At 40.4% G+C, this 22547-nt stretch overlaps 1 protein-coding gene across 1 annotated transcript in view; it reads right to left on the bottom strand.

Moving 5' to 3' along the window:
- The window catches only part of plxnc1 (plexin C1), a 34125-nt gene extending 13713 nt beyond the window's left edge, over positions 1-20412 (bottom strand). The window contains exons 1-21 of the mRNA XM_074625281.1: positions 19002-20412; positions 17456-17578; positions 14079-14213; positions 13831-13931; positions 13644-13749; positions 13395-13560; positions 13078-13186; positions 12584-12659; positions 12174-12215; positions 11903-12036; positions 10746-10925; positions 9711-9819; positions 8966-9139; positions 8710-8877; positions 7848-7947; positions 7644-7745; positions 5453-5556; positions 5290-5331; positions 4135-4259; positions 3088-3286; positions 1221-1367 (exon numbers count right to left, since the gene is read on the bottom strand). Coding sequence (XP_074481382.1) covers positions 1221-1367; positions 3088-3286; positions 4135-4259; positions 5290-5331; positions 5453-5556; positions 7644-7745; positions 7848-7947; positions 8710-8877; positions 8966-9139; positions 9711-9819; positions 10746-10925; positions 11903-12036; positions 12174-12215; positions 12584-12659; positions 13078-13186; positions 13395-13560; positions 13644-13749; positions 13831-13931; positions 14079-14213; positions 17456-17578; positions 19002-20051 — 3492 coding nt within the window. The 5' untranslated portion in view covers positions 20052-20412. The remainder of the gene's footprint in view (positions 1-1220; positions 1368-3087; positions 3287-4134; positions 4260-5289; positions 5332-5452; positions 5557-7643; positions 7746-7847; positions 7948-8709; positions 8878-8965; positions 9140-9710; positions 9820-10745; positions 10926-11902; positions 12037-12173; positions 12216-12583; positions 12660-13077; positions 13187-13394; positions 13561-13643; positions 13750-13830; positions 13932-14078; positions 14214-17455; positions 17579-19001) is intronic.
- Between the last annotated feature and the right edge of the window lie 2135 nt (positions 20413-22547).

The following is a 22547-nucleotide window of genomic DNA, read 5'->3' as shown; positions in this document are numbered from 1 at the left end:
TCAGAATGGGGAAGAAAGGGGATTTAAGTGACTTTGAACGTGGCATGGTTGTTGGTGCCAGACGGGGTGGTCTGAGTATTAAACTGCTGATCTACTGGGATTTTCACGCACAACCATCTCTAGGGTTTACAGAGAATGGTCCCAACAAGGGAACATATCCAGTGAGCGGCAGTTGTGTGGACGGAAATGCCTTGTTGATGTCAGAGGTCAGAGGAGAATGGGCAGAGTGGTTGGAGATGATAGAAAGGCAACAGTAACTCAAATAACCACTCGTTACAACCAAGGTATGCAGAATACCATCTCTGAACGCACAACACGTCCAACCTTGAAGCAGACGGGCTACAGCAGCAGAAGACCACACGGTACAAGCAAGGTGTACCTAATAAAGTGGCCGGTGAGTGTATATATATATATATATAAACATGCAGTAAATGAAGCCATATCAAGCTTTTTAAAGCGAGACTGCTTTGCATGTTCAAAGGGGGCCTTAAAATACATGAGGAGGAAGTAGTTCAGTACCAGCCGCAGTGCACTGACAAGCTGTCTTAATACTCCGTCTACTCTGTAGACAAACATTGTCTTATCAATACATCATTTTTTGCTAACAAAGGGTGTGTATTGTTTTCACATATCTTCTTCTTTTGTACTGTATTAATGTATTCTATTGTATGGTACTGTGTTGTACTGTATTTATGTATTCTATTGTATGGTACTGTGTTGTACTGTAGTGCTTGCTGAAGCATTGTATTGATAATATTTCTAATTTGTAATATAGCCTGCCCAGGAACTACAGATGAAAATGTGCTCTTTAGCCAACTCTGGCACATTTTCATCAAGGTAGAAAGTTAACTGAAATATTGATTAATGTGCACTGTTCTACAAATATTGCAATATCGGGGGGTACTGTGTACATATTTCATCATTAGACAGAGCATTATGTAAGCACAGTTTTGTACTTACCAAACTAAAAACAGAACTAAGAATTGGGAAGTGTTAAGGATTGCTTCCACATGTAAAAGCACAACTGGCTAAACGTGTGATGTACTGAGCGAATACGGAAATGTACCACACATAGTTTGGTAGTTATTCCATGAGTGTGGAGTGAATAAAACAACACAAGATGATCTCTTGTTTGGACCCAAGTCATCCGCTCAAGTGTGCAAATGCCCTGAGATATAAAAAGTATGTGTGTGTGTGTGTGTGTGTGTTTGTGTTTGTACCAGGGAGCTGTAGTCCTGAGCCTGCCACAGCAGCCAGTCCTCGCTGAGTGTGTACAGAGCTTTCTCTGTCACACAGTCCACAGGTCCTTTTGCGGTCTGCTGCGTGAGAGCGCTCACCATCAGGAACAGGTGCTGGCCGACGCTTTCCTGCACAAAATCAGAAACAGGAATTCAGTCGGTCAAACGTGGTCAAACGTCATGGGCTAGTAAATCTAGCCCATGACGGGAGACTTTGACCAATCACAGGTCATTTCATTGAGAGAGCGATCCTATTGGCTGTGCTCCGGTCATGTGACCGGAACTTGGCGCTCCTTCACCAGATTTTACAATGGCGGCCGCGTCACAAATTTTCTCATTTAACAGCTAAACATCTTGCACTACAAGAGGTTTCTGAAAACATTTGAGGAGAGAAATAGGCATTAACGTAACATAACATTGATTCATATATGATCAGCGCTGCCTAGTTTGACCGTTTTGTCGGCAGCAGACCTCAGATCAGCTCTTACTGCTTGTTTTCCTCCGGTCTGTGAAATCTTGCAGATGCTGTTAGGAGCACCGGAGGACACAGAGGCACATGATTTTTTTCAGGTTACCTGTTTCATGTACTACTGTCACGATATAGCGACCGTTTTTTAACTAACATTTTTTATTCATATTTGCTCCAATCTCGTCTACTTCAGCTTAAAGTCTTATTCCTGTGTCCTTTTTTGAGTTAACAGATTATATTGAACATTTCGGTCTATCTAGTCCAACCAAACCAACAATTTTACTCACAAACTTATTTCACAGAAGATTTTTATCCTCTCATTATCTGATGAAAAACACAGGATGAATGATTAAGAATGCGGCATTGCGGTTAGTTTTGAGTCCTCCTGACTGAGCTCATTCGTGATGCACGATTCAGTCGCAACCACCGGTCCGTTATTGAGAGCCACTCCGCACGGCCCAACATGCAAAAATATGCGTAAATCAAGCACCCGAACCCGACCCTCAACCCGCAAACCTTATGCATTATAGTAGCACAATTGGCAGGACTGAGGACTGAGACAAGAAGGACGGAGACGGACTAAGTGTCGCCACCGCAGCGTGGTGTGTAAGTGTGTTTGAGACAGAGAGAGAGTGACAGAGAGAAGGGAGGAGAAGGTGGAAGGTGATAAAATAAAGAGATTTTAAACTGCATTTTAGGCTTTTAGTCTTTTTTCGTCACCGTGAGTGTTTAATGACGTTGGTGCTCGTCATCGTCTCATCTCAGTCATGGGAAAAAAAAAGTTGTTGACGAACATATTTCATCATAGTTTTTGTTAACAAAAGTAAAAATATACTGAACTGTGAGCTATGTATGCAGTTAACAGTTAATGTCCATAACCATGGTAACGTTTCCTTTATTAGGTATGTGGGCAAACAGACGAGGTCTTTTTTTAGCTTCGCAGAATATGTTCCTGTTGACTTCACACATTGTCACACAGGTTTCTCAAATTTTTTTCAACTGACAAGAAGATGAGTCAAAAGTAAAGAGTCTACAGCCGCGCTTAATAGGCACAGTGGTGCTTTGAGGTCAATGCTATTATTATCGGGCTAACATGCTCACAATGACAGAGTTAACATGGGGAAGTTTAGCAGGTAAAATGCTTACCATCTTAGATTAGCATGGTAACTCTTGCTAATTCGCAATAAACACAGAAAAGTACAGCTGAGGCTGATGGGAATATTATTTAGTTTGCAGGTATTTGATTATAAACAAATTTAGGAGAAGTTAAAATTTTAATCCGATGAAAAGTCAGATGCTAGCATGGTTAAAATAACTGAACTTTTCCTTGAAGTTTTATAGAACAGCAAAAGACAAAACAGAGACGTGAGAGAAACTGACCCTGAGGAAGCCGTAAAGGCAGATGGACATCCAGTTGGTCAGCAGCTTCTCCACAGTGGACTCGGTGCGTCGTAGCAGCAGTTTGGGCTGAGCGTTGCTGTTCTGCTGCATCAGAGCCTTCAGCAGAACCTCCATCACCTCGGTCAGGTACGACAAGTTGTTGTGGAGCGCTACGGTCAGTAATGACGCCATCGTACACCTGGACGAGAGCAGACAATGGTGAGGAGACGAAAGTAGGCAACGCCAGGATACAGGATGCGAGTTCAAACATAATACAATGCAGAGGAAGAAGAGGACAGAGCAATAGTGTGCAACAGGATAATTGATTGGATGAAGACATAAGAGAGTACGAAGAGAACTATAGAAGAGAATAAAACAGGTACGCCTACTCAACTATTCGTCAATTAATGAATTAGTAAAAATGAAATGATTTTCAAAATAAATTCACTTATTTTTCAAGCAAGAATGCCAAACACTACCTGGTTTCAGCTTCTCAAATGAGAGGATTTGCCTGCTTTTCTTTGTCACATATGACAGAAAATTTAATAATCTTTGGGTTTTGGATTGTTGATCGGACAAAACAAGCAAATTTATCAACATGAGTTCTGAAAAATGTCAAAGTTTAACATTTCATAGACATAACTGACAGTAAGCAACTGACAAGACAACGATTAGTCACAAAAAATTACCCACGGATGAAAGTGAAGGTGAAGAAAATAGGACATACTAGAAGAGACCAAAATAGGCAAGAATGGAACAACAATAGTAGAATAGAGAACTGAAACTGAAGATAACAGAATAGACAAGAGCAGACAAAAATGAAATAATATAGACCACAGTAAAGGACGGAAGATTAGAATCGAGTATGGTAAACGCTAAAGAGGAGATAGCTAGTAAAAGAGAACAGAATAGATAAATAGATGTACTTTATTTATTTATCATTCTATTCAAGCTTATTCAGAATAGACTTAAAGCTGCATTTTACACTTCAGACATCTTTTGTTACTGTATATAACAGTCATGCAGAGTAAAACACCACAAACTGACTTGTCTTTGATGGTGAAGGTCTTCTGCTCCTCCAGAGCGTGCACCATAGATGTGACGAAGAGCCGGTCCTGGAGCAGCCTGGACAAGCCCTGGCAACAGTCATCGAGCTGAACCTTCACCGCATCCTGATTTCAGGTCAGATATACAACAACACATCACCGACAACAGTTATGCTGTGTTCACAAACAAGTTGTTACTCGCACAAGTTGGACCGCTGGTATCATTTGTGTTCATTCCCGCTAGACGCGCCAGAGAGGATAAGGAACTTATCTCCATAGACACCAACAACATTTCTTTCTGCCATCAACCAAGGGAGAAATAACCACTGTTGCTGCTCTGTACATGTTGTGAAAGTCTCAGATATGTCAGAAAACCAAACACCGTCCTGTCTGGGTTCATAACATCACCCGGCGGCGAGCTGTATTTACATACAGTGCCATTGCGCTGACTGTATCTAGCAAGCCACACGTCGCTGAAGCGGTATGAACCCAAAATAAACAGATTGTGCTGTGATTTCATACTAATAAACAATTAAAAAAAAGATACCGAAATAACTACATAATGATGTCGATTTGTAAAAGTCTGAATTCACGCTTTGTCAGGTCTGTCCACGAGACGACAAGCAAACAACTTTTAAATTGTTTGTTTTCTGAATGGAGTTTGGATCGATCAGTGCCAGGCTAAGCAGCTGCTCCATCAACACTCAAGATAAAGTCATCTAGGCATAAATACGGCAGCGATGTTGTTGTTTACACCATAGACAGTCTGTGGTTTATCCACAAACATTTATACACAGAGTTTTGTCCAGTCTCTCTAAAGATATGATGTACTATCGTAGCTCTGGGTGACCACAGACAGCTACAGTATTTTTTCCTCCATTTCTGATTCAACAACGTCAGGACGTCAGCGACGATAGGAGGAGAATCTCAACGCTGATAGGCTTTCATGACACAGCGTCACACAAATTGCTCGCTCGAGTTGAAATATTTCAACTCCTGCAAATACGCAAGATTACCTGTTTGCACAAATTTGCGTCCATTCACCTCTTTGCATTGACTTTGTATGTAACCGCGCTGTGAGAAACATTCGCTTTTGGCGTGAACACACCATTACAAAGTGGTACCAACATCAACAACAGCTGGTGTCAGACCTTACCTGACCAATGTCTTTGATACATGATGTCATCAAAGATTCATTCTGAAAAACAATAACAAAAACAATAGCTTTGTAAATCTGGCAATGATGATGTATTATTATATGTGATATTTCACAATTTTACAGCATCAGTCTGTAGGATTTCTATCCAGCTTCGCTGTACCTCAGGAAAAAAGATTCTGGAGGCAAAGTGCTTGTAGTCCAGGAAAGGAATCGTTCCAACATTTTCCATCAGGTCAGTTTTCTCTGTCTGCAGATCCACAAAGCCTACGGAAGACAGTTAGGTGAGGCTGCTTTTATTGGACTATTTTACCTGTGTGTGTGGCATGGCTGGAGAAAACACTTTGTACAGAAAAACAGTAGCAAGGACAAAGCAGATTATAAATATTTCGCTTTAGTGTCAGGTAAAAAAAAGCTTAACTGTGAAGAAAGCATCAGTTTGCAAGTCACAAATAAAGAGGAAGTGAAAACGTGTGACTGCGGTCCTGTTCAGATCTGGCATTAACATGCGTCTTGGGTATTCTGATAACAAGTGGACAGCCACAAGTATCTCAGTTCACACCTGGCACCAGAATGTGTCGAGTGACCACTTGTGATCTCACTGAAAATAAACACGCACATCATTTCTGTTGCAAAGACCAATTGTGTTGTTTTTAACCGACGGGAGGCAGCAGTAGTAATATTATAATTCTACACATTCTTGAATTACATTTAATTAGTACTAGGGCAGTCAATTGATTAAAATATTTAAGCGTGATTAATCACATGATTGTCCATAGTTAATTGCAAATTAATCACACATTTTTTATCTGTTCAAAATGTACCTTAAAGGGAGATTTGTCTTTGCAGTATTTAATACGCTTATCAACATGGGAGTGGGTAAATATGCTGCTTTATGCAAATGTATGTAAATATTTATTATTGGAAATCAATTAACGACACAAAACAATGACAAATGTTGTCCAGAAACCCTCACAGGTACTGCATCTAGCATAAAAAATATGCTCAAATCATAACATGGCAAACTCAAGCCAGCTGTCAGTGTGCAGTGTTGATGTCTAGGGCTTTTATTGTGAAAGGTCAGAACGGAAGGAGTGACGCTCTTATGCGCTGCTAATCAAGTGTTTGCCTTTATTTTATCACCTTCATAAAGTATAAAACCCTCAGCTACACAAGCTGTTGTGGATCACCTCTCTCCATTGAGTAACACGGACACAAGAGACATTTTCTTTTTTTAACATCAACCGTATTTGTGTGACAAGTGTTGCATCCGAAAAAGGAACAAGTTCAGGGCATTTCACACCATAAACAGGAACTGCATGGGTGTGTGTTTTGAGTAAAGTGAAGTGGTTAAACATGGGAGCCAGTCTCTGATAAGGTTGAGTCATTTATCAAATACGATCAGATACAGTTTCCACAATTTGTAACTGCCTCGCTAGCAGCTCTGCCAAGCTGCACTCAGGCACAGTGGTATATGCAACATGCTGATGTTTATCAGGTATAATGTTGACCACGTTCACCATCGTAGTTTAGTGTGATAGCATGCTAACATTTACTAAATTAGCAATAAAAAAAAAAATACAGCCGTCATTAGTTTTGCAGGCATTTGGTTATAATCCAAAGTAGGCTATTGGACAAATTTTGACCTGGTGATGGTGCTAGATGAAAAGTTAAAAGAGTACTCCACCGATTTAGCATTGCACTCCTGTACCGTTGTCCGACCCATGATGGATGGAGTTTAAAAAAAAAAGTTAAAGGGAAACTTTGACGATTTTCCACCGACTTGCAAACTCCAATCAAAGCTGCCTAGTTTGACCGTTTGATTGGAGTTCGTGAGTTGATTGACAGCTGCTCAGAGACGTCAAGGCTCCAGCTCGCTCTGATTGCTTGTTTTCCTCCGGTCTGTGAAATCTTGCAGATGCCGTTAGGAGCACCGGAGGAAACCGGAGGACACAGAGGTACATGATTTTTTCAGATTACCTGTCTCATGAACTACTGTTAGGATATAGCGACCGTTTTATAAAAATAACTTTTAATCATATTTGCTCCAATCTACCTACTTCAGCTTCAACAAATTAAGCCAAATTTCTCTAAATATTGTCTAAGCACAAGCAGAGCTTTGCCTAAATAGAGCATGGCAGCTCTGTGGTGGTCTAATACGGCTACATGCACAGCCTCCACCTCAACCCTCATGCAAATTCTTGTTCAGCTTGGAAGCAGAGACCTCTGCGTTGGTTTGTCCGCCTTCTGCTTTCAGCAACCATATTTTGGCAGAAATGTGAAGGTTTACGGAGTATACATTAAGAAGAGCAGAAAAGCAGATTATGCTGCAGAAGTGGCTTGAGAAGACTAACCTTGTCTAATGTCATTCCTGACGTCGAGCTCCAGGTCTTCCATACGCTTGTTCATCCTATCAGTGAGCTTCTTCTGTTGGCTTCGGTAGATGATCAGCACAGCTGAAAGACATAACCAAGCACACAAAGAGAATTTAAAAATAGAAAATGGTATTCCAGGTAAGGTTTGACCTGTATGTGCATTTGAGGCTGGTGGGTATTTACCAACAATAATGCAGGGTATCAGCAGGAGGGCAAGCAGTATCAGGTACAGATGTAAAGAAGATTTAATGTTCAGTTGTACCGTCTTGTCTCCATACTTTATCTGTAAAAAAACAATAATCACACTATATCTGAAAGGAATTTTACAGAGCACAAACACATGTTTACTACTTAAAGTTATGTTTTAGTAACTATTGCATGGAAACTAGGGCTTTCAATCGATTAACATATTGTGATTAATTGCATGATTATCCATAGTTAGCAAATGAATCACACATTTTGTATCTGTTCAAAATGAACCTTAAAGGGAGTTTTGTCAAGTATTTAATACTCTTAACAAAATGCTCAAATCATAACATGGCAAACTGCAGCCCAACAGGCAACAACAGCTGTCAGTGTGTCATTGTGCTGACTTGACTATGACTTGCCCCCAAACTTGCATGTGATTATCATAAAGTGGGCATGTCTGTAAAGGGGAGACTCGTGGGTACCCATAGAACCCATTTACATTCACATATCTTGAGGTCAGAGGTCAAGGGACCCCTTTGAAAATGGCCATGACAGTTTTTCCTCACCAAAATTTAGCCCAAGTTAGGAGCGTTATTTAGCCTCCTTCATGACAAGCCAGTATGATATTATTGGTACCAATGGATTCCTTAAGTTTTTCTAGTTTCTTATGATACCAGTATCTTCTCTCTACCTTTGAAATGGCGTTAAAAACGAATTTGCGTTAACAAGTAATTTATTACGTTAACTTTGACAGCCCTAATGGAAACCAATATACTTCTGAGGACTTTGGACGTATTCTGTATCATGCTGTTGTATAGTATTGTCTAGATTGATGTCGTGTGACTGAAAGATTTACCAATAACTGCTGAAATTTAGCGGTGGGTGTCCCTTGAATCTCGCAGATGAAATATTCAATCTCAGTACTGTTGTCTTTGTCTTCCATGATGCAGAGGTATTGCTTTTCTTCCTCAACGCCCCACACTGTCAACTCTGCTGGGCTCATCTCCAGCTTGTCTGCCTTTTTCTGAAATAACAACAAGAAACAAACTCTCACCTACAATGTATTCATGTCCCATATTTGTGCATGCGTGCTAAAAAAAAAAATGCCTTACCTGTATGGTGATGCGCACATCGTCCCCAGTCCTTGTGGGGGTGAAGCTAATGAACTCGGGGTCTGGGTAGTAGGTTATTGTTGTGGAGCAGGCCAAGGTTTTATTAGCTACTCTCACAGACACGGTGCTGGTAGAAATCCCTTTTTCAGCTGCAGGTGTGTCATAGGTGAGGTTCTGCAGAGAGTAAAAAAAAAAAAAAAGTCCTGTGTTATATATAACATAATCTGTATATGGCATAATTTGTTCCCAATGAGGAGAGAGCGTACACCGCCATATGTGGCCGCCTCGAGGAAAAAACATCTTTTGTTCTGAGTGCTCTGCCTTTTTGTGCGGCCGCTGCAACTTTTCAGAAAAGCGTTGGTGACGTCACCGTAGAAAATGGAGGAGAAGCTTGTTTGTGACGTGTCTGTCGATCCTGAGCTTTATATGTCAGACAATGCCTTATAAGTTGTCTCCGATGGATTGTCCTCCCTACTCTACGGCTGTCAGATCAGGTCACAGCTGGTGTCCACGGCGTAGTGGCGCCAGGTGGAAACCTGCAGCCCCTCGGTGCAACATCGACCGGAGAGACGGACATCCAACGTTAAAGATCAAAGTCAGCGCTCTGCAGATATTGAGCGTCATCTTTTCTTGGTGTAATCAGTAACACCGGTGTCACAAATATATTAACTGTGGGAAATGGGCATGCTGTGATATAATGTGACAATGTACTCTATTGCAGCATTGTGGACATCTACAGACCCACCTGAGAGTTGCTGTCTCCGGGAAGTTGGACTTCCTGCGGGGCGTGGTTGTGCAGGACCCCTTCCACAAACTCCATGTGGGATCCCATGAGTGTCATCTTCCTCTTCCCACTACAGGACAGAGAACACGACATTTACTGTAATACAGATTCAATACAAGAGAAAGCGTTTTCCATCCACGATAGCCTGATATGATGGAAAAATCACATCTGTGTCTACCACTTTTATAAAAGGGTTACCTACATGGTGGATATGAGTGACAAACCACCATACGTGAAACTGTAATGTTATCACTCAGAGGAAGGGCTGAGTTTTAAAATGATAACTTTGAGGAAAAAGTTCTGTTCTTCTTTAAAGTAAGTAAAATACGTATCTCCTCTTTAAGTTAACATAATGGTGATACATTAATGCTTATAGCCCTGGGTAACCCTTCAATGTTTCATGTGCATGTTCCATGTTTTTTGACAAGGGTCAAAAGACATCTTATAACAAAGGGAGAAGTGGCACTTTCAGTTGCTGCAACTAAAAAAAAAAGGGAAGTGGTCTTTTTGGTGAAAGACATGGCTTTAGGGAAGTGTCCGTCTTTTCCTCGTAAGATGACCCTGAAGCTGTAACTGTTACTTACGAACATTGTTTCCTAGAATAAGTCTTGGTCAGATCTATTGAAGTTAATGACAAAGCACTGGGGGCAGATCCCAAAATAGCCTACTGAAGTTTTCACTGCCCTGTTTGATAGCTGTCAGTGCTGTCTAGAACATCTGTAATGCCAAAGTATCAAAATAAATGGCAGTTATAAGATCTTTATAATAACCATGATGTATTCTTTTATAATCAAGACCACATTTCCTGTCAACCCGCGTTGCTTCATAATGCCTCTTCATATAAAGAGAGAGTAAAGTGCATCGCAGTTTGTTGCGTATGGGGATGCGTAGCCGCAGACCAGTCAGGGTGACCCGTGCTGTCCTAATGTTATGGCTGATCGGTGTACAAACATCAAAGTCTGTATGTTTGTGTTGGGAAAAAATATCCAGTCATACCTCATCCAGGTGCTGCGTGGTTCAATGTCGGTGCAGGATGGGGATGACCGGTAGGTAATTGTAGCGCTACCATGGCAACTTCCGTCTGGGAGGAGAACACATACTTTGACCGCTCCTTTGTTATCGGTACTGGGAATGTGGAACGTCAGATTCACACCGGTGTTGTTCCATACAGGAGATCTGAGAGAGAGAGAAACCAGTTAGTCGCACTGAGATCAAGACTCACTTTTTTAAGAATTTAAGAAACATCAAAACAACTAGAATATGCAGAAAACCCTGAAAAATAGCCAGAAGCATAGCAGCAAAATCTGCCTCAACATAAATAAACATCAGTTTAAACTCTCCAAGATGGTGTTTTATAAGCTTAACACATCTGAATGATAACTGCTACTACAAAATATAAACCACTAAGTAAAAGATAATGTACAGCGAGCCAGTAATTGTTGCGAAATAAACCCAGACAGGGCGATGCAGTCATTATTTCACAACAATGACCGGCTCGCTGTCCATTATCCTGCTTATCACAGGGCTACTTACTGAAGAAATCAATAATTTGACACAAAAAAGGGGCCGCCAGAGTCCGACATCAGAACTGCGTCCATAGCAACGGCCTGTAATGCATAGCAACGGTCTGCTATGAAGAAATAATAGACCCTAGAGTGCCGTAATTGACAAATCAGAATTGAGTATTCAACAAAGCCTTACTTAAAAAATCAATTATGGTGCCTTTAAATGGTGTCGTGTTTAACGTGTTCACGCTTGTTGTTTGAGGCTTTCCTAAAGATAAAAACAAGGCAGCTGCTCCATTGACAATGAATGGGTTTCTGACTTGCTGCAACACCAGACTGAAGTTTATAATCTGGATTTGCTAGCATGTGTGAACCACAATGTAAACCTCCTTTTAGTACTTAAAGTACTTAAAAACCTCAAACAAAATCTCCTCTGTGGAATAGAACTTTATTTTACACCAAAAAAAATATAGTTTCTGATTTTAGGAAAGAGCAGTGCACATATAGTATTGACTAAACGGTCACCGATAAGTATTGAGTGAATTAACAACACCTGTAATATGGGTGTCACTTCTCTATAATAATTGTGAAATTTGAAATTTCATTTATAGTGTCAGCATAATCTTAGCCGCTCGTAAACTAACTCACTCTTGTGGAGTGCAGTCCATGTCCGTATGGATCCTCACTCTGGTCACATCACTGAGGTTATGACCCGACAACATCGCATGGTTTCTGCCGTAGAAAGACACGACACTGGGAGTGATGGAGGAGATCTTTGGTATCTGAGAGTAAAAAACACACACACAAAGATAAATCAGTTCTAATGCATTACCTTCTACTGATGTTTTAATCTCTACTGAATGTGAATGAGGCGAGCATCGGAGGAAGAATGTGTGTGAGAATTGAGGTTCAGACTCACAAAAAAGTTCATGCTTGACTCCAACATCTTGCAAACACTGTCCTGCAGGAGGAAGTCACAGGAAGGAATTAAGCAGGTTGACATTCACTGTAAAAGGTACTATTAAGAGTTGATTCAGGACTTGTTTCGGCTAACGTTAGCTTAGTATTTGCTAATTGTTTCCAGTAGTCAACATGATTTACACATACCTTGTTAAACATTTGTTGCTGACAGTCTGAAACAATTCTTGTTAACTAGTCATAACAAATATCTGAATTTTAGTGTCGTTCATAGTCTTCAGTTTTACAAATGTCTCAATATGAATGCTGTGCTGTTGCATTGATGTTCAAATGCAGGACTTGGAAACACGGCATGCATGAAAAACAAACATGTATGGAGTCTGGAAAAAACATAAAAACATGCATAATTACATTCCGCTCTTCTTGATTTGCCCAGGAACAGACGTTTTTGCTCCAGCCACATCCAGCCTCGATACACTGCCGACACCTGAGGAGAAAACAAATGTTATCACCTATTGTTGTTGATAACACCTGGATATGAATCATAATGTGTTTGTGTGTGCAGGTTTAAGTTGTATGCATGTGTGTGTGTCGTATGTCAGCTGGATGCCTGAGGTTGAGCTAACAGCAAAAATGTTAATTTAATGATAAATAAACCTTGCAAAGAAAGGACAAAATGAGGCTTTCTCAGGAACACTGGCTTTTATCTAAAAGAATTTGGACAGTTGTGAACAGAGAGGGTTAAATTACTTTTTCTACATGAATGGGACCTGATAAGTTCATCAGTGGTGCATCTGACTGACGTGTTTCAGCTTTTTTTTTTTTACTTTCTCAGCTATATATTATATAATTTATGTTTAAATTATCAGTCTACTTAAATTACTTGAAAATGGCAGTGGACTTACAGGACAGGAGTTGGAGGTCCCCTGATGTCAGAGCAGTTGGACAGCGTCAGTTGTTCCAACAAGTGTGTCGTCCCAAGTCTAACCCTAACCCTAACTGTGACATGCAGGCCTGTTGAATGAAAATAATACATTGAATGTCAGAGTCTTGATCATAATTTTCAGCAACACACGTTTTTATGTGATGTAACAATATATAACGTGAGACGACACAGATTTGTCAACTTTTTCATCTCATAGGATTCTTGTGGCAGTGTGAAAGTCACTGATCATCACGTATTTAATTCACTGGATTATTATATTTATCAAAGGTCACTGACCTTCAGCGGGAAGTGCGCTATTTGAGAGAATGCAGGTGCATTGTGGGAACTGTGGAGGAAGGGTTGCCCTGCAATAAGGCTCTCTGGAACTTGAGGGGAATTCACAGGCGAAGTTAGACAGCGCGGCCTGGCCTACAGTCAGGTGTGTGCGGATGATAAGTTCGATCTGAGAAAGGAAGGATGTGAGTGTTTAAAAGAGAAATAACTGACAGTCACAACTGACTATAGTAGATTTTATGTAATCTGTACCTGACCAGTGTCGTCCTTTACAACTTTGTGGGAAACCATTTTCAGTTGAAAATCATCAGGAATGGATAACCAGTCTGAATCTTGGCAGTCGTCTTCAAATGTGCAACTAGGAAGAGAAAATTATGTTTTAACCACCAGGTTTATAATCATTTGAAGGTGTCTCAACTGCAGATTTAGGTTCCCTGACCTTGTTTTAGAGCCGCACCAGATGCAGTATGGATCCTGTGCAGACCAGCAGTCCTGCACATTTGTGTACGTGCTGCACTTTGACACGGGTACACGCTTCATCTGGAACAAAACATAGCAGCACTTTAAAATACAGCATACGTACATAAGACCATTGTGGTAATAAAAACATCTGAAAATGTTAAAGTATTCATAATCTCTCGGTGTTCACCAAACCCTGATATGTTTATACATGTACAATGCACCTACCTGGTTTTGAAATGGCATGTACACGTGTTTAAGATCCACTTGATCCAGATGCATTTTGGGAAACAACTGCCGGTCGTCATTGGCCCTGTAGAGCACCCTGGGACAGGTGGAGTGATAGTTGTTGTCCACAGCAAGCTGAAAACAAGAATGTAGCTTTGATACGTTTCTGACAGACTTGAGCTGCTCTGCTGGTAAATGTCAAAGGTTATGGTTTGATGAGAGGATTAAAAGATGGAGAGAGCTGAGGCCTGTACGACGAAGCAAGTTCAACATACCCAGGGTATCTTTTCCTTATCTGGTTTAACTAACCCTAACAAACTCGATCACGCTAAGCGGTCCTAAGACATGCGACCAATCACAAACATAGACAAGTCTACTGTCAGCAGAGAGGCACATTTTACAAAGGAAGAGCCAACTATAATAACAGACACATAAAAAGACGTTAAACACATAATCCAGACTAATTGAAACAAAGTTGAAGCTGCCAAATGCCGGACGGACAGCTGGCAAAAGAAAAAAAGTGCTGTTGTTTGATGTTTGTAAATTAACAGACTTATTAATTTAACGTAATATTCAAAAGTCAGATATAATCGTCTAGATTATAAAAAGCTTTCAGAGTACAATGGATGAATAGATCACACGTCTTTATGGCCTTTGACAAGGTTGTGGCCTGTATGACTATTTCTGCCTTCTCTCAGCTGCGTCTCTGACTCCGGCGGTGTGAAAACAAACTTGAGAGCAAATAAAAAAATTAATCTTGAAGTGGTAAGCACCTAAAGCATAGGGCCAGCTGTCCTTCCTGCATTTGTCAGTTTAAACTGTGTTGCTTTTAACCTGGATTATGACTTAAACTTCTGTGTGTAACATTATCATATGATCTGCGCACCGAGCTCTGATTGGTCACACAAGTTGATCTCTTATCTGGAACATGACCTGCTCCGGAGCAGGTGTTCAGCATAAGTTACCATGGCGATCTACCCCGGTAAGAAGTGAACCACCGTCGTAGGACAGAAAAACTCAGAGTTAAACCTGAAGTTACCTCGCTAACCGCTAATCCTGTTCGTAGTACAGGCCTCTGGACCTTTAAATCAACGCAGTCCAATGGAATTCAGCTATCATTAATTTCACTATTTACACCTCCTACTGCGACAAGTCTAAATGTCTTGAGATTTAGCGCTGCACAACCATAAAATAATGTATTCCTTGAAGAACATTACCACTGCTTATGACAAATAGCACAACTAAAAGTCCAGTCTGTCAAAAACATGTGCATATACAACTGTATTTATTACTAAAATAGAATTTAACAAAGGGTATTATGTACACAAGAACTGTATGGAACAAATAATGGGAAAACTATTTGCTGCTGCTGCAATCAGCGGCTGTGGTGATTCAGCAGAAGTAGAGTTGCATTTCCTGGTGAGTCTGTGGTTCGGGCATCTCTTACACGTCAAGCCACTTGCTAATGACCAGCACCATTAAGGTCGTTGAGGAAAAACCTGAATCCATTGATGCCTTTCAGTCCTAATGCGGACGCTGTGTTGTCCTCTGATTGCAGAGAGCACACCACACCAGCATAGGAAAGTCTCTGTCTTTATGTCCACATCATGTAACTTCCACTGTGTTGCCTTACTTTATCATTTACCAACACACAGGATGTGATGCAACTATATTTTGTGCTGTAACCCAGAGGGGTTAGTGTTTAAGCAGAAACTTCTGTCTCAGACTCACTCACCAGAGCATATTTTGGAGTTTATCAGGTTCATTTGAAACAAGCCGTTAGGATTTCTGTCCATTTGTGATGTCACAATATTTAGACCATAACACAGTTTAAAACGTAAACATTCTAAATGTGTCCCAGTTTATTTCCTGTTGCAGTGTATGTAAATAACATCAGCTGACATGGACCCAAACTGTTGCCTAGCAACGCAATTCTGTTGAAATGCGCTAAAAACGGAGCGTTTCAGACAGAGGGTAAATACAGGTATATTCAGGCAGACAGTATGAGGAATATAAAGGTGTTTTTGAACATTAAAGGATGTAAACATATTCTAGTAGAAACACAAAATACAAGTATGAACCTGAAAATGAGCATGATATGGGACCTTTAAATATCTACATTCTTAGAGTCCTGTTATGATTTGAGATTACTCCAGCTGTCTGTCACGCCTCTTTTACGTTGCGGGTGCCGAAAACACTTCCACAAAGGACAAACCGGTGTATCCTGGCTTATAGCTCCTCCGGCAAGCCTCCTCGAGATGCATTTTAGGAATTGGGGATGTCCTTCAAGATGGAGCACTAAGATTGATTTCCGGGTCACTAGCCGGAGGAGCGAGGAAACACAAAAATCGGGAAATGAGACACAGCCCTCGTCTCCCACCACATGATGTGTGGTTTGAGATTTGATTTCATGATAAGAACGGACAGGCGTTGAAGACTAATACACTGAGCGTGATGATGAGCTCTTGTTTCTGTAATTTTTGTTTCTCGTTGAAGGATTATACTTAATTTAAGAACATAAACATAATCACCCTAAATGACCCAAATAAAGCTAAACAAACAAACAGAACAGAAACAAAAACACAGCATCACACTTTCATCTTGTGGTCGGCCCTTTCTGCATCATTGTTTCCTACCAGCTATCAGGTGTCTTCCCTTATGTGTTACATTTGCCAGCGAGACTATAGAAAAGCCTTTTCTTCTCCGTTAGGCCTCGGCTGCTTAGCAGGGAGAAATACACTTAAGGGGTTTTACGAACACTTTGTGGAAGTAAACTCAGCATGAAAGAGCCTATTGTTTCTAGCGCAGGGTCACTGTGGAGTGTTCCCAGACTTAAGTTCAATTCTTTAATCATGTGAGTGAGTACGTATAAAGACTTTCTGCAGAATTCAAACTGTTTTCTCAAGGAGATGGAAAGGAGACGGAGGATGATGTGACGGAGACGTGACAGAGGAAATAAAGAAGAGGGTGACAGGAAGCTGGTCAGTATTAACTGAAACTAATGCAAGAAACTGGACATTATTTTTCATGCTCCACTAAGAAAACTGAAATGACTACTTGCCAACGCCTTCTGCACTTACGCACAACAAATAAAATCACATTATGGATCCAATTTAAAGTTGTAATGGAAGCATTTTAGAACATCATCCTTTCTATCATTTGATAAACACAATTGTTCAGGAAAATATATACATAACTGTTTTTTGTGACTTTTTTGAAGCTGGTTTTGTCAAGTTAATGTATTGATACTAATTCACATTAATAGAACAAAATAGAAACCCTTTGATGCATCACCAGTGTCGTTGAAGTAGTGATTCTAAATAAGTATTTTCAATAATAGATACATATCATATGTATATATCACTGTTTATACACACCTTAATGAGCTGCCCGTCTCCCGTCCCGATGAAGAAAACCATCCAGGCCTTCTGTCTCACTGCCAGCACAGAGGTCATGTAGTTCTGCCTGAAGAGCACTGCCTTCGGCTTCAGAGTCTTTGGCTGAGAGAAACAAACACATTGATCATCAGATTAGGATCCAACAGGTATTTATGGATTCCTGAAGACTTGTTGAGGGTACCTTAAATAGCTTATGATTACTCAAAGCTCAATTAACTGCACTGCTAGGTCATCAAGTGTACTTATGGAACGTCATGTTCATTCATTTTTTTTGTTTCTCATTTCATTGCGTCTTTGAATGTGAGCGGCAACAGGGAGGCGCTGGCATATACTACATTACATGGTTACAAGGAATCCATCGGTACCAACCATGTCGTACTAGCTTGTCGTGAAGGAGGTTAAATAACGCTCCTAACTTACGCTAAGGAAAAACTGGCACGGACATTTTCAAAGGGGTCCCTTGACCTCTGACTTCAAGATATGTGAATGTAAATGGGTTCTATGGGTACCCACGAGTCTCCCCTTTACAGACATGCACACTTTATGATAATCACATGCAGTTTGGGGGAAAGTCATAGTCAAGTCAGCACACTGACACACTGACAGCTGTTGTTGCCTGTTGGGCTGCAGTTTGCCATGTTATGATTTGAGCATATTTTTGTATGCTAAATGCAGTACCTGTGAGGGTTTCTGGATCAATATCTGTCATTGTTTTGTGTTGTTAATTGATTGTTAATTTATTTAAAATAATAAATATATACATACATTTGCATAAAGCAGCATATTTACCCACTCCCATGTTGATAAGAGTAATAAATTCTTGACAAATCTCCCTTTAAGGTACATTTTGAACAGAAATGTGCAATTAATCTGATTAACTATGTAAAATCATGAGATTAATCACAATTAAATATTTTAATCGATTGACAGTAACATTTTAATTATTTTGTCACCATCTTCTACAGCAGTCAACTCCATAAGAGTTTCATAAATTGACTTCTCACCTTGATTGTGTAATGAGCCAGTTCAGTCAGCAAAACCTAGTTCCTTCCTTAAATATGCCGTCACCAGCAGACAGAATTGCACTTTGACATAACTTTAAACCTTATTTATGTATTTATTTACAGAAATAATAATGTATAATAAAGGTATTTAGTCTCAAATCATTTTTATTTCTAAATTTTTCTTGCATTATTTTTCGAGCTTCTTAGAAGATTGCTTTCACTTCCCTCTTAGAGCACTTTGTAAACTGTCATTAGAATATGAAAAATACATATTATTATTAGTAGGCCTGGTTATGCCTTTATAATCGTCAGCCATAGAAATGGACAAACTGAAACAGATCGTTCCCATGTAGAGTGGAAGATTTTGTCAGTGCGTAAAATGAGCCCATTTGATGTTTCTAGTTTTGCAACTTTGTTGATGCATTTGTAAGACCACATATGAAACTGCTGTAACAGGTGGAAACAATAACATCAGATCACTCAAAAAACACGTTTATCCAGCCTATAATAAATCGACCAACCTTCACCTTCGCCTTTGGGCTGCCATGGCAGACGCTGCAGAAGTCTGGATCTGAATCCTCTGCTATGTTGAGATCGGGCCTGATGTCAAACAGTAGCAGCTCGGTGTTGGTTTGTCCTCCGTCCACACTGAACACGCCGCTCCAGAGCACCGGCGGTCCACCCGGGATCACCGAGGACGCGAGGAGTCTACTGCCTGTCCCCCCACCACCAGAGATGCTGCCTGTCCCTCCACCTCCAGAGATGCTGAGGGTCGCGCCCCGAAGCGACCCGAGAGTGACCCTTTTGCTCGTTTTGCCCTCGAGCCAAATGAGACGGACTTTGTTGCTGTTGTCTTTTGAGGGCAGGTTGGAGAACAGATAAATGACCGAATTATTCTGAAATCCATCCACAAACTCCACGTTGCCTTTGATAAGTTTGATTACAGTGGTAATGGAACTGCCAACAAGGGAAAATATTTTTCCATTCTGCTTGTTATTCGTGTTATGAAGGTTCACCGCTCCTGATCCTGAGGCGCAGCTGCTCTTTTTGGATGGGTCTTCATCTTGCTGTATGGCAGTCAGAATGTAAGTCTCGTTACTCGTCTGCTTCACATCCACCAGAAAGCCGATGGACGCGCTGCTGGACCATGGGGATCCCACCTGGATGTGCTCCCCGTGCCGCACATTGGAAATGTTGTTCAGGTCCAGCACCTCGCAATAACCGCACTTGATCACCCCGCAGCTGATCAGAGTTTCATTCTCAACAAATGGCAATAAAATGTTGACCCTGAAAGTTGCGTTCCACCGGTCCGTCTCAGAAACCCGAGAAAACAGTGCATCGGTCTTCTGATAGTCCCCATTCAGTGTTCCTCTCTGGGTCAGACTCTGGACCAGAGTCAGGTCGTGGCTCAGCTGGTACAGCTTCTCCGCTGTAGCAACGAAAACCGAGTTGGTGGCCACAGCGAAGTGGCGGATGTCTCCATCAAACGTGAAGCCTCCATTCTCCTCCAGGCACCGACCCGGTTCTCCCCAGAGAATGAACAACAGACCAGGCAGCAGCAGGATCATCATCTTCTTGCAGCGTAAGCGCTCTCTACACACTGACGGTCTTCATGGCACTCTGCTCTCCTCTCCACAGTGTCACTGGAGTCGTGCGTAAAAGCGCAATGCGCCTTTGGTGAAAAGAGAAGTGCTGAAAGTGGGAGGGAGTGCGCCCAGCGAAACCGAAAACTAACAGACATAACGATTTGGTACATTATGATTGAGTGTCAGATAACCAGCGTTTGAAAATGCAACTTGTTCAAAGTACAGTACATCAACTATGACGTCTGGATGACATCTAGTGTCAGCTTTGGGAAGTTTTTTCTTCTCGTTGTTCGCTAGAGAGATGACACTATTTGCTGAAATCATTCAGTTTTACTACATTGACAGTCTTCATGGCACGCTGCTCTCCTCCATCCCACGCTTTATCAACAATATGCCACATTATGATTGAGTGTCAGATAACCAGCATTTGAAAATGCAATATGCAACTTGTTCAAAGTAGAGTACAGCAAATATGACGTCTGGATGACATCTAGTGTCAGCTTTGGGAAGTTTTTGTTAATTTTTCTACCAGCAGATGTGAGTATACTCAAGCAGAAAGATTATATTTTGATTATATATTGATTGTCCACAAGAAATGCATAAATAAATACGTGCGCCTAAAAATAAATCATAAAAGAATAAGTGCAAAAATAAATAAATATAGAAAAAAAATGTAATCATTTAAAACATTTATGAAAATTAATTTTAAAATGTATGTATTTATTGATTTATGCATTAAGAGCCACACATGCACAAAGAAGAAATGTATGAAGAAAATAAACAGAAATAAATAAGTTTGGGGAAATAAATAAAATGCAAAAGGAAAATAACTATGTAGACATAAATACACATATATAAATAAATAAATAAATAGAAATTAAAAATAACTGCATAAATAAATGAATAAATATAATAAAACATTCAAGAATAAATGAATAAATAAAATATAAATGCAAAAATAAATAAATACATTCAAAATTAACAAAAATAAAAACATAAATAAATAAAAGGGAAAATGAACAGAAGAGTAAATAAATAAGGAAATAAATACATGAATAAATAAATAAATAAATAAAAGACCAAATAAAAACATATATCAATTTATGTCACATTTTATCAATCAATCAATGGCTACAATAACTTTTAATGCTGCAATTAATGAAAGTTGTTTCTTCTCGTTGTTGGCTAGAGAGATGACACTATTTGCTGAAATCATTAAGTTTTACTACATTGACGGTGACCACCAGACAAGATTTAACACAATATCTCTTCCCCAGCAATGCAAATACGTGTATATTTAGATTTTCTCTCCATTTATCATTAAAAAAAAATTTTTTTTAATGTGCATGTGTGATATATGGACTCATAATTTAGCACCATACTCACAATATAGCCATACAAACAGGACACATAGCAACCGTTACCATAAGCTTATGGCCTGTTGCTATTCTAGCTCATTTACCCTCTATAGCTAAACTATAAAACACAAAAAAAACAACTTTTAAACAATTAACTTTAGTAACATTATGTCAAATCAAATCAAATCAATTTATTTTTGTATAGCGTCAAATCACAACAGAAGTTATCTCAAGACGCTTTATATGTAGAGCAGGTCTATGACCGTACACCATAGTTTTGAGACCCAACAGGATCCACCAAGCGCACTGTGGCCAGGAACAACTCCCCGATTACTGGGAAGAAACCTGGAGCAGAACCGGGCGCAGGGCGGGCGGCCATCTGCCGAGACCGGCTGGGGGGATAGATAGATAGAGTGAGAGAGAGAGAGAGAGAGAGAGATATAGAAGCAGCCACAATAGCAGTCTAGCAGCTGTAATAACTAATACAAGTAGGGCTGATAACACAAAACCAATAGTGGTGGATGGAAAGAGTGATAATACAACTATCGGAAAGCCAGCACTGTCCAGCATCTCTCCTCAGTACGTCCATGTGTGTTGGTGTGGGACGTCCCTGCGATCGATGCCCGTGCATTGGTTCCTGCAGCATCAGCATGCTTGCTGGGAGCTCTTGATGTCTTTGGCAGTGATTGAGAAGTGTTATTCTCCAGGCTGCCACATTGTCATTAGGTGTTAGGAAATCCCTCGTTAGCATTGGTAGTCCCTCGTACAGACGTAGTTAATTAGGGATGGTAGCAGTTGGTGTCAAGCAGGCACCGACGCGGCAGAAAATATATTTTACTTACATCATTTCAGAGAGTCTTGTTGTAGGCTAACTAAACCTCTTGTGGTTGAAGTGGTCAGCAGTTTGTTTTTGTTAATTGGGAACACCTGCAAGAACTCGAAAAAAACTCTCGCGAGACTTGCTGCACGACGACCTATTCTATCCATTCAAGATCAACCTCACCATGACCAATCTCGCGAGAGTTCCGCAATTTGCGTGTTACCTTCTAGACAGCAACCTGTCAGCAATTCAACAAAGATAGAGATTATTACTCACTGTGGGCAATCCCAGTTTTTCGGCAGT

The sequence above is a fragment of the Sebastes fasciatus genome, chromosome 23, assembly GCF_043250625.1.
Source record: "Sebastes fasciatus isolate fSebFas1 chromosome 23, fSebFas1.pri, whole genome shotgun sequence".
In the NCBI taxonomy this organism is placed as follows: domain Eukaryota; kingdom Metazoa; phylum Chordata; class Actinopteri; order Perciformes; family Sebastidae; genus Sebastes; species Sebastes fasciatus.
This window is presented reverse-complemented; position numbering and strand designations above follow the sequence as displayed.